Here is a 12,595-nt window from a genome sequence, read left to right as displayed (position 1 = left end):
ATTTACGGCTTTCACGTCAATCTATGATAACCAGAATCCCCCAATTGCCTCGCCGGAGAAACAAAATTAAAACTTTATGCTCATTTTGATACAAATTGAAAATTAGTGCTCAAACTGATATAAGGCCAAACTTAAGTACTCACTTGAAAAATTTACCCACAATAACACTAAAAGGCCAACAAACATAACTGCATTATGACAAATGGTTGGACCAACACAACTCATAACTCACTACAAAAAGTTTCTCTATTGAACAAGACCTTGTCCATCACTAAATTTGGTCTATGATCTGTGAATTACATGATACAACACAAGCCAAAGAAACAGAAGCTTTTGTAAACACTAAAACCACTGAGATATAACAGACACAGTAATTTCTTTCTTTCTTTCTTTCTTTCTTTTTTTCTTTTTAACCATGGAATACACTACTTTCTCATGAGATTTGAGTAGGTAGGAGGGTGGTGGGTTTTGTCTGTAGGTAATCTTGCAAATGACCTTTGAATAGATCTGCACGTATGCAAAGAAACAAAAACAAAATCACAAGGACCTGCAAGCAAAAGATCTATCCTCATCTCAGCTGCTGCTCTGAAGCAATTGTTGTGGTTGTATTCTGTCATTGGTCTGAGAATTTGAGAGTTTCTGAAGGGATCGGTACTGCAAGCGAACACTTTCTCCACTGTCAAGGATTTTTAGCAGGTACCTGAAATCAAGTTGTCTGATGCTAAATAATCTAGAATTAGATGAATTCTTTGATTTAAATAGAATGCAGAAAAGTAAATGGGTGCAAAACTTCAGTAAATGGTTTCCTTCCCTTGCTTATCCTTATTAATGGTTTATGGTTCCCCTCAATCAAACCACACCTTTTAATAGAACAAAAGTATTCAGTGGCTGATATCATTATGATGCGGAGCTTAAGGAGTAAATATAAGAAACCAGGAATTGAAAGCACAAATAAATCACCAGAATAAACAAAACCATACCATCCGTTCAAGCACTGGGAGGTGATCATTGCTTCCCTTCCTACAAATTTATCAGGGGTCCTCCTGTTTCCCTGTGTGTTCAGTGCGGTTATATTTCGTTCTATTTTGACATTGTTGAAGCATAGTCGCAAACAGAAAATCATATGAGAGTCTTGTATCAAGATAAATATTGATCACCTTAATCAACACTTTCTCATTGACAGCAAAAGGATACTGAACCCCTTTTTGTTGCCTGAGGCAATCACCATCTGTAGTCATCTCCCCATTTTCCTGACAGAAGGCTATTTAAGTGAGAAATTGGAAACAAGATAATAACCGCACAAGTATGAGCTAATCAAATGATACCTTGCTAAGTCTTTTAAATGCATCAATGTGATCTCCTACTTCCTTTCGTCGTTTACGTAAAGCAGCATTATGGAATAATCTTTTGTCATCCTCATGCTTCACTGCTGTGGCTGCAGCTCTTAAAGCTATGAGGGGGAAAAAAATTCAATGGGTGAGACATCAGAAAGAAGTGTAAATGTGTGCATGTGTAGCAAACAAGAACAATTCGAAAATATGCATACCAAGGTTAGGGATTAGGGACCCAGTTTCAATATCTGCATTGCAGAGAGTACATCTAGCCTGCAAGGAAAAGCTCAAAAGGATAAATAGAAATTATGGTCCTGTTTTGTATCTAGGTATTTCATCGAGAAAATAAATTAGTGAAAAGGCACTGCAAATTTGACTATTTGAATGCATAACTTTCAGCTTGTCCATATGGCATGTAGCAACTACAAATCCAAAATCCTAACTTAGTTACAAGTGAACCATTTCTGTAAAGTTTTAGCTTTGCATTTGAGAAAGAGGGAACTCAGTTGCTTGAATTAGCAAGATAAACAAGAGCCTACCGAAACTTATGCAAATAATGAAAGGAACACTATCAAGAAGATAATAAGTAAATGAACGTGTTCTCATCAAACAAAACATGGTTTCTTCCCATGAAACTAAATTATAGCAGAAATTCCCAGCAAAAGTAGAAATGAACCAATGCCTTTTTTTTTTTTGAAGGATGGAGTCTACCATCAACCTAATCAGTTGAAGTAACCAACCAATGGATTATCGGATGCTCAAATAAAATTATCAAATAACCACCAATAATTTAAAGTTATTCCCCAGTTAACAATCGGGAATCAGCATGTGTTATGTGAAGTGTGAAATGTGAGTAATAAAAAAACCCACAATCTAAGTTAATCTTCAAGCTTGAAACCAAGAAGCTACTTAGCATGTGGGAATTGATCTCTACTAAAACCCCAAACCCAGAACAGAAATACATCATGTTACACATGTTTTCCCTTTTCAGTTAAAATGAAAAAAATTCCTGCGTGTGCATTTTTAAAAAATAATTTTTAGAAAAACAAAATGTTTTTCTTCCTGTTTTTAGAGAATGCAAATAAAATGTTTTCCATTTTGCCAAATAGATACTTTACTTTTATAAATCTTATCATAACCAACACCATATATTCAAATATATATCGATTAGGGCTATATATCTTTTAAAATTAACGTTTAAACAGATTCTATGCATATTTACATAGTGTATAAATTATATAATATAAAAACAATATTTATATGTATCCCATACTAACTTATGGGGATACATACAGATCATATTTTATTTTTTAAAACTATTTAAATACTTGACAATAAAGGAAAATTATTTAATTACCACAGCAATGCATATAACATCCAATTCTATAACAAATAAATTTTCTGCTTTTATTTTAAAATTTTGTAAAATATTTTGCAAAAAAAATAGAAAAAAAATTATAAAAATGAAAAAAAAAAAAGTGAGGAAATTTAAGCAATTTTACTTGCATTTGTTATAATTATCATATTTTATTCATTGCATATTGAATTTTTATAGGGCTATCAAACAAATATCACAGAAAACAATTAGTGATGATAATTAGGAGAATCAAAACTCACCATCTCAAGGACCTTCTTCAGCATGTTTCCACCAAAGGAATGTCCACAGGACACAACCACAGCATCTTCAAGAAATGCCCCACTGGAAGACAAATAATCAGGTAATTTAAAAAAGGAAAAAGCGGAACAAGGTCATACAACATTTAAATATTCACAAGTAACCAAAACTCACGATAAGGGATCAGACAGGACACTTCTTAGTGATGGTTCTGGATGGGCATTATTTCGAGTTTCCTACAATTAGAGATCAAAACAAAAAGATGAGAACAAGGATAAAGAGAAAGAGTTTGCCTTAGAAACAGACATGAGCTGCTTCCTTCGCCTGAAGGAAAAGCTAAACAGAAAACAAAGTAAAACTTGGTGCAACCAAAAACATGAAAAAGAAGAAAACGAAATAGCTTGCTGAAACTGTAATGGCACTTGGAAATATAAGAAATACAGAACAATTGAAATTTCAATGTGCAACAATTAAAACCGTAGCATACATAAGTTTTATCTGGAAGGCTTCCCATAACATCTTCGTCAGCAGATAAATCATCCATAAACCGGCTTACAGATATTGGCTGATAACTTTGAGGAATTACATGGCCAGCAGCTGCAATTGGAGAACAGTCCAAGACAGCATTGCTTTGTGGCATGAGTCTAAATGTCAATGAAGCCCTAGAAACAGAAACTATTGATCAGGAAACTGTAACAAACTTGCAAACAGAAAAAAAAAACAACAGGTCCAGGTAGGCATATCACAACCATGATCCATTACAAATAATGGATAATTCAGGTCAAACAGAACAGTTTACTGAGGTTCTATACAAACCTTCCACCATTAATAATTCCTGGGCAGTTTTCATAAGCTGTCCTGAATGAAGCAGCAGGGCGAAGGCCAGCCGTAGCATGACTGAGTGCTTTCCCTGTAAGCAATAATAAATCACCAGGGCCCAAGTCACTATCTGCTAGATACCAACGGCCATTCGGATCATAAACCTATCAAAGAAGAGCTGGAGAAAATGATTTAAGGATCATATGTGGTGATGGCAAAACAATAACCATAGAGAACAACAACCCCCACCAACCATAAATCTTTCTGAAGAAAATAGTTAATGAAACAGAGATCATGAGGAGCACATTCTAGAATCTGAAACATGTAACAAAGACTATAAAACAAATTTCAAGATGCTTTGAAACATTAAAAAAAGGAAATGAAGTACCTGAATAGCAGGGCTATCCGAAGCAATCAAAGTCAACAATCCCTTTTCAACTTCATTGGCATATTTGCCACCTGAAGATCCCTTGCCATTCTGTAGTGAGGCTTGAGAATAGGCTGCAACCAACACTGATGAGGAGGCCTCATTAGCTGGCAATGGTGTGTCATCAAGCAGATGGTTGAAAGAGCTGCCAAAAATTATAAGTTATAGGACAAAAGGCATTACAAGATGGACTTATTTTATAGATATTGAAATTAAAATTAAAGGACAAAGAGTGCATATAAACAGAAGTCTTACTCGCAACGTAGACGAAGGTGCTTTGCTATTGCACATAATGCAGCACGAGAAGCCTTGCCCAAACATTTGAAGGCATCATTTATGCATGGAGGTGACAAGTCCCCATCTTCTGATAGCCTGATGTCAATTGAAAGTAGAAATGATTATTCCATGTGATTGTTATTTGTTACTGGTTAACAACATTAAAACAGAACCTCAAATTCTTTGTCAGACACTACTTTGGAGAGGGAGAACCTTTATATCAATAGTGTACCAAACTAAAAAAAATTATCGCACAAATTTTACATCCAAAATAATTTGGGGACCCAACACAACTCACATATTCCATTTCAACAAAAAAAAATACTAGCTTCAGTAAAATTAAGTACATATATATTCTTGAATACTTTCCGTGACATAATCCTCTTAAACACTTGATATAATATAAGAATCTATTGAAAAGAAAGGTAGTGAGCATGGAACTTTTGATCCACTCCCAAGGAAACGAAATGAATCCTCTACTGCTAGCTTGATTCAAAGCCAACTTCAACATTGATTCAGCAGTAAAACACAAAAATTTGATTGTATACACTGAATTTTTTTGTCAACCATAAACCAATATCCAACTCTCAATGATGCCTCTGTTTCCTTGCTAACTTAGGTGTTATATGCGTAGTCAAAAACATCTTTCCATTTGTTTCACCAACGCCCCGGTCATTTAGTGAATTTACAAAATTTCATTAAGTAAAATGGTACTTCGTAGTTTGTTCCGCTAGACAAATCTAATTAATACAACTGACAGGTTAGAAAATGTTACTGGGATATTATGCACTTCAAATTACTTCACTGTATAGTCATCATCACAAATTATTCTGACGACCAAATATACATACATACATACATATATACATATATATATATATATATTTGATTCAGGCAATCTGCAAGCTTAACCATCCTCACCAATCCAACAACATTTTAAACAAATAATAAGTGATGCATTCATCTCCACAAGTTCCATCTTAAATGCCTCCGTTACTCAATTAAAGAGAAGTTTGTGAGGGGAAAAAAAGGTGTGGCTTGATTGTATCCCAATTAATAAAATAGCAAGCAAATGTTGCATATCATTGACTGCATAATTCATACTCCAAAGCTAACCGTTAAATAAATCAGGTGAAGGTGAATATCATGCTTATCTGATTTTTCATGAGAAGCCCTATTGTCCTTTTTTTCCCGAAACCATCCATTCAATGCATAGTTTTATCAAAATCCTGAATCTTTGAATGACTTTTAGAAACAAAACCCCTCAGAAAGGTAGTATACAAATTGGTTGTGAACCACTGGTTATGTAGCTTGTATATAAATCATTTCCAAATATTCATAATATATTTGCATGGTGCTAATAAGTGATCCCTTGCCTTACCTAAGCATGAAAGGCTTGTAAATACTAAAACTGATTCCCTGCTGTCTCTAGCAGTGAATGGCATGATGAACATGGTTTTCAGCCACTTGTTTGCTTCCTTCAAATCAAGTTATTTATAAAGATTTCTAATCGAGTAACTACCCAGGGCTAAAGATAAAAGATAGTGTTTCATCAACTCAGATTTGTACAAAGTGATCCTCTTTCCTTATAAACAAAAATTATGCAATTCTTACAATTTTCCATTTTAAGCGTGAGTCAACGGGGTAGTCTACCAGAAACTTTGTAGATGCTTATACAACCATTCAGATCAAAATCAAACGATAATTTGGAGAAAAATAAGCATTATTAAAAAAATTTTAAAAAAAGACGAACTTTGAGAAAATTTCATACCTTCCGGCACGGAAAGCGTAGACCAGCCGGCCTGGCTTCCCCCAGCTGCCACACTGCCCCCTTGCCTTGAAGTACATCTTCGCCGACTCCAGAGCGCACCTCACAACAACAGAGTCCTCACCACTCAGCTCGATCACCGCCGCGTTGTGCCTCATCAGCGACCCCGACAGCGCCTCCACGGCTCTCACATAGACACCATCAGGCGCCCCATCGTAGGGCATGATATCCCCCAGGCGAACCCTAGCAACAGGGGAGTGCTCAGTGGATACAACATCCAGCGGCGGTGGCGGCGGACGGGGAGGGGGAAGAGGGATGAGGCCAAGGGATAGAGGAGAGGGGTGGTGCGACTGGAGAGGCGTCGCAAGAGACCGAACAGCAGGAGAAGCCACGGCGTTCGAGGAAGGCGGCATCGGAGCTGACATCGGCGGCCGGGAGCCGTTCATCTGTCATCCTGCGGTTACAGTAAGGGTTGAAATCGATTAGGGTTAGGGTTAGGGTTAGGGCAAGGATTAAGCTTTGGGTGATCGATCGCCATTGAAGACGGCGAGCATTTTCTAGGGTTTCGCCGCAGCTCGCGATTTGAAGTCTTTCTAATTTTTTTTTTTTCGCTTTTTTGTTTCTCCAGAGTGATGCGAACTACATGCGTTACCGAAGGAGAAGGAAAGGAGTAGCATGTTTGCATAAAAGCCCTTTATTTATTTTTAATTTATATTTGCTTTAAAGTCCCTTGGTATTGATGAAATCACAAACTAGTCTTGGCACGGTATTGTTATGTTTTCATAAAAAGCCCTTTTTTTATTTTTGTAATTTATTTTATCTGAGAATTGCTGCATTTTGCTCTGAGAAATAATGGTTCTAATTAAGAAAATAAAATTTCTCCTACTGACTTTGTAAGAGTAAGTCAATTATTTGCTTATTGTTATTATTTGTCTACGTTTATTCTATGTTTAGAATTATTTGGATATTTCAAAAAATATAATTGAAATTAATGTATGATTTGATCATCGGTTGTGTTTGTAACTAACAAAGATTTTATTGTAAAACAGAATTTTCAGAAAAGTATTATATGTTTTCTTTTGCAAATTTGAAAAATTTCAGGTTGGTTTTGAAAAAAAAAAACTTTTATATATATATATATATTTTATGCGTCTAAAATAAGTAATATATAATTAATTTTTTTATCTCGAGAGCTAGAGAATGATATAAATATAGCAAATATGTTTTTAAAAACATTTAAATATAAAAATTGATGTCGGTTTCTGAGTAGGGTATTTATATTCTATCAAGAAGGCGGGTTTAAACCTTAATTCATGCATAATGAAAAGCATGAGTGGTGTGTTGAGAGATTAATTTAACATGTCAAAGTCACTTGATTTAAGTGGTTAATGATACAAAAAATAAATCTCTCGTGTAATGTACGGATGATGAGAGCTTGAATCTTTATTGAAGAAATTAACTCACGGATGATGTAGCAGCTTATATGGCTTCACTCATCTACTACAGAGACATGCACTTGTCGCTATTTTTCACAAACTTTACTCTACATATACATATATATATATATATATATATATATAAGAAATTATAGCTTTATTGGTACAAATTTTTCTGTTTTGTGGGAGTATAGCATTATATGTTTCGTTTATGTACATAATCTTGTTTTAAATTTCGTGGCTGCAAAAATGAATCATAAAACTAAATAATGCTTCCTTTTTTTAAAAAAAAAAATCTTATGAACTCAAGTGTATATAGCTCTGACATTCTTCAATACCTGCGTGTGTCAGTACTTTGAACTTTGCTTTAAATTTTTCACAGCAAAATGTAGTACTTTTTTGGACTTTTATAAAAATAGGACACAATAAAGAAAAAGAATTGAAAATAAAATTATCAATTTGATCAAATACCGTGAGTGTGATTTCCAAGAAAATGATATAGTGGGAAATTTTAATTTTCTTTTTTATTTGTTATTTTTTTGTCTTATTTTTTTATTGTAATATACTTGATTTTACAAATACATATATATATATATATATATATAAAATCAAGTCTTTTAAAAAGCTAAGGATATTTGATATCTTTAGCTAAGTATAATATTCTTCATTTGATTTGAGGTATCTTTAGTTATACATGATAATTAACAAAGATTTCACTGAAAAGAATAGACACCCTTATTCGTCTCTTGTATACTAAATTAAGAAAAAACTTTTCTATCAACTAAATTAATACTAAATAAACCAAATAAATAAATAAGAAATTTATCCCATTAAGGGAAAAAGAATAAGATTCCAAACCTACCATATAACTTATTTATTATATACCATATACTCCCCGTTTAATATCAAAATATTAATATCAAAATCATGAGGTTTTTTTGTGAATACTTTAACTTAAAAAAAAAAAGCTATTTGTTAATCACAAATAATAATAATAATTATTATTATTATTCTGATTAATGTAGATAAATCAGGGCCACATCATCAAGTGAGGGACCAAAATTAACACTGAACCTTTGGAATAATGAATGATTTGAAGAACTGACCAATTTGTCTCCAAACATCAGAGAAAAAAAGAAAACCACAGCCTCACAGGAATCCTGCACTGCCTGAAACAATCAGCACAAAGAGAACATGCTCCATCAATGTAGTGTATGTTTCCATGGAGTGTTCTGAGAGAGGGAGGAACAAAGGACAAGGCATTCATGCAAGGGAGTCTTCTGTGTCTCTAAAATGGTCTCCTGACTCTCCTGCAAAAACACAAGCTGTACTAGTTGATAGAGATCTCACCAGACAAGGAGGATCTAAGAAACTTTAGACATCTATCATGGGATAAAGGTTATACCCATCAATAAGTGTCCTTAGTAGTGTATTGCACCAATCAAACAGTACCTTAAACTATAGAATAATCTGATTGCCTCAAATTTTGCCTTAAAGAAAACCTTAAACATGATCTTGTTCCTGAGCATTTCTATTCTTTCTTTCTTTCTGGTTGGGATTGAGATTCCCTAATTCAATTCATGTGATAGCCAGCAAATTCAAAAGATTAGATCAAATTGATATTAATTATCTCAATGTTTAACAGTCCATATAGAAAAGACTATTAGATAACTGGTCAGAGTCTATGTGAAAGCATCAAAATACATTAGATTACTTGCCATGTGGTTTTCAACAGGCAGGTTCCCAGTCAAGAAACTTGAGTAATGGATGTTTGACAACACTTGAGTGAACCAAGAGGAGCTTTATTTGACAGGGTTTATCTCTCAAATTCATTAGTTAATTTTGGTTGGTTTTTACTGATAAGCTCAGACAATACTAAAGATTTTATGTTATTATGGTAGAAATTTATGGAGATCATAACCTAGTTGTGGTTCTCAGAGCAAAGCTGGTTATGTCCACAAGCTGAAGTTCCACTTATTGTCCATAATGCAACTGACACCATTTGTTGCTTATTTTCAGAAAGTAGGCAGAGAAACAACTGAAGTTCCTGCATTGTGTTTGAGCATTATTCCTAACATTAATGTCCTTACTTAGAGCATACATATACTCTAGCATTCAATAAATTGCAAGCAATCTTGTTTTTACATCATAGAGCATGGATTACTGTTTTTTAAAAAGAGTATTATTAATTTTTCCTTTTTCCTAAAATGGCCGGCCTTCTATTTAAGAGTCAGTGGACCTTAGGGGATTTTAATTAAATAGTCAAATGGGAGCAATAATTTCCATAAACATTTGAAACATTGTATTTCTGAACAAAAGAACCATTTTCCAGTAGAGTTCAGATTGATTACATAGGTTTAGAAAAGAAAAAAAAACTTTATTCCTCCCTCCCCTTCCAATATGTGATATGCCAGATGATAGTGGACAGTGAAACATCTGGACTTTGCTGTAAGAGATCACTCAAGGGGAACATAATAAACATATCCAAAAGCTACACTCATTACATGGTGCAAGAACGCAACAAATTTTATTTCTGAAATGAATTACAATTATGCATCAACCTGGTGAATTTCTCAAGCAGACAAGCAACAACATGCATCAAAGGCAGGAAAACTATCAACTATCATAGAGATCGAATCACAAACTTAACATGTCAAAGAACAAAGTCATACATTAATGGTAATCTTCATTTAGCCTAGCAATACTAAAAGAACAGAAAATATTACACCACAGTGCAGGCAGAGAAATTCAGACTTTGTTCTTATTGAACCAAGAGAGCAGACCACCATTCAGCATTCAAGCCAACAATATTTACTGAACTAACATGGCAAAACATCACCAAAAACCGGCAAGTTTTCAGCTTGATGAAAAATCCATACCTCCCCATGAAGTAAAATTTCATATGATCAATCCACTCTGAGAAACAAATGCCATCAAGATCATCTAAGAAAGGGATGAACTTTGCCACTCAAGCCGCAAGTTTAGCAGCTCCATCATCCACCTTCAATCCAACCTCTCTCCCCAGCTCCTTCCACCCTCCCTCAAACTTAGCCGGAAACTTATTCCTCACTTTACTCACCACCCGCTTGGCCGCCCGCACCTTGCTCCCCCTCAACAACCCCTCCACCAACATCTTCGTCGTCCCAAAATCAGGGACTTTGTTCCTCTTCATCCCATCCATAGAAACCTCCGCCGCAGCGGCAAAATCCCCATTCTTGCACAACAAATGCACAAAGTTATTGAAAGTCACCGCATTTGGCTCACAGCCTCTAGCTCCAAGCTCTCTGTAAACCTTTCTTGGCATCCTCCAACCTCCCATTGTTGCAGTAACAAGTCATAAGATAGTTAAAGGTGATAATGTCCGGCTTCAAGCCAACAGCTTCCATCTCTTCGATCAAGTTGAGGATATCCTTGGGACGGCCAGTGAAAGCGTAGTGCATAATGCGCACGTTGTAAGCGGGGAGATCAAGGGCGGCGTTGGATTTCATCTCTTGCCAGATCTTCTCGGCTTGATCGGGCTTGCCTTCCTTGTAAAGAGAATCGAGGATGGTGGTGAGGATGACGGGAGTGATGTGGAGATTCTTGGAGCGGAGTTCGTGGAGGAGGGGGAGGGCGTGGGAGGAGGCGCGGCGGAGGAGGCAGTGGGATTTGATGAGAATGCCGTAGGAGACGTGATCGGGGGTGAGGGAGAGGGCGGGGAAGAGGGACGAGAAGAGAGGAGGGACGAGGGAAGGGGATTTCGAGCGATTGAGAGCGGAGAGGATGGAGTTCACGGTGGGGACGGTGCGAGAATGGGGCTTCAGAAGTGCGGCGATCTCGGCGTGGCGGCTGGACTTGGCGAGGTTGCGGATGGTGGAGACGTCAATGGGAAGGGAGGAGGTGGTGGTGGTCGTGGCGGCGGCGGTGGCGGTGGTGGAGGAGAGGCGGCGGAGGAAGTGGCGGAGAGGAGAGGAGACGATCGCCATTGTTGGTCGGCGAGAAGGTGGTTCTGGGATTAGGGTTTGTTTTAGGGTTTTGGGTTTTAGGCGGGTTAAGGCCCAGTGGGCTCAATTGTGGCCCATAGTGTCTTGTTTTTTGAGTTTAGACCCCTGGAATTTATAATTGGCCCCTAGAATAGTTTTTTTTTTTTTGGGGGGTCCATAATCAATGTAGGGATTAATCTTAATTTAATGACCTGTTTTAAATTATTGGAGCTGTATATTAAATTATAATATCATAAACCCGTTCATTATGATCATTATTAGTAGGATGGTTTTTTAAACCGTCATTTGCAAAAGAAGCATTTAAATATTAATTTTTTATTAATGAAATAAATAAACCATATGATATTCAACTTACGTTGTTCGTTGATGATTACAAATAAAAATTAAATAAAACTAAAACCAACAACAACAACAATGAGGCAGATTTTTTATTTATTTATTTATATATATATATATATATTTACAAAGATGTGCTACACACCATGATAAATGCCACACAACATGATAAGAACGAGCAGGTACAAAAAAGTTTACTAGTTAGATTAATTTAATAATCTTTTAAAAATTTACTATAAAGGCAAACTAACATAGGGCAAATAAAAATCTTAATAAATTTATCCAAAATGTTATATTAGTGATTATAACCTTATAATTTGCTATATAAACAGTGTTTATAAACAATACTGGGAAGGAAAGTTTTGAGTTTTTGCAATTTTTGCAATTTTTGGTGAGTTACCAATGGACTATCAATAATTTCTCAATAAGGTAAAATTATAAAAAACATAATATATAATATAATTTCCCAAAAATTATAACGAATAATAATATAAATTGATAATTATGAAACATGCATTAAAACATCTAACAAAAATCTATTCAATCATGTTTATTTTAGGATAGTTTTTTTTTGTTTTAATATTAAAAAATTAGTAAAATATAC

General features: G+C 35.3%; 1 protein-coding gene and 1 pseudogene across 1 annotated transcript; both read right to left on the bottom strand.

Moving 5' to 3' along the window:
- Window positions 1-228: 228 nt before the first annotated feature.
- On the bottom strand, window positions 229-6,879 carry LOC120272321. Its single transcript, XM_039279130.1, has 12 exons — window positions 6,240-6,879; window positions 4,448-4,564; window positions 4,154-4,337; window positions 3,763-3,929; window positions 3,434-3,608; window positions 3,121-3,182; window positions 2,949-3,030; window positions 1,547-1,604; window positions 1,326-1,450; window positions 1,158-1,250; window positions 981-1,051; window positions 229-700 (listed from the first exon to the last, which is right to left on the bottom strand). Exons 1-12 carry the CDS (start codon window positions 6,680-6,682, stop codon window positions 574-576), a joined length of 1,704 nt encoding a protein of 567 aa, XP_039135064.1. The 5' UTR covers window positions 6,683-6,879; the 3' UTR covers window positions 229-573.
- Window positions 6,880-8,711: 1,832 nt separating this feature from the next.
- LOC120271459 lies at window positions 8,712-11,680 on the bottom strand (annotated as a pseudogene).
- Between the last annotated feature and the right edge of the window lie 915 nt (window positions 11,681-12,595).

The sequence above is a fragment of the Dioscorea cayenensis genome, chromosome 11 (genome assembly GCF_009730915.1).
Source record: "Dioscorea cayenensis subsp. rotundata cultivar TDr96_F1 chromosome 11, TDr96_F1_v2_PseudoChromosome.rev07_lg8_w22 25.fasta, whole genome shotgun sequence".
Taxonomy (NCBI): Eukaryota; Viridiplantae; Streptophyta; class Magnoliopsida; order Dioscoreales; family Dioscoreaceae; genus Dioscorea; species Dioscorea cayenensis.
This window is presented reverse-complemented; position numbering and strand designations above follow the sequence as displayed.

Excerpts from the sequence above, each read along its gene's own strand:
- LOC120272321 (XM_039279130.1), bottom strand. The coding sequence starts at position 6,682 with ATGAACGGCTCCCGGCCGCCGATGTCAGCTCCGATGCCGCCTTCCTCG. Across the intron at positions 4,338-4,447 it reads CACCTTCGTCTACGTTGCGA|CTCTTTCAACCATCTGCTTG; the intron begins GTAAGACTTCTG and ends AATTTTTGGCAG. Across the intron at positions 1,605-2,948 it reads TGAAGAAGGTCCTTGAGATG|GCTAGATGTACTCTCTGCAA; the intron begins GTGAGTTTTGAT and ends TTTTCCTTGCAG.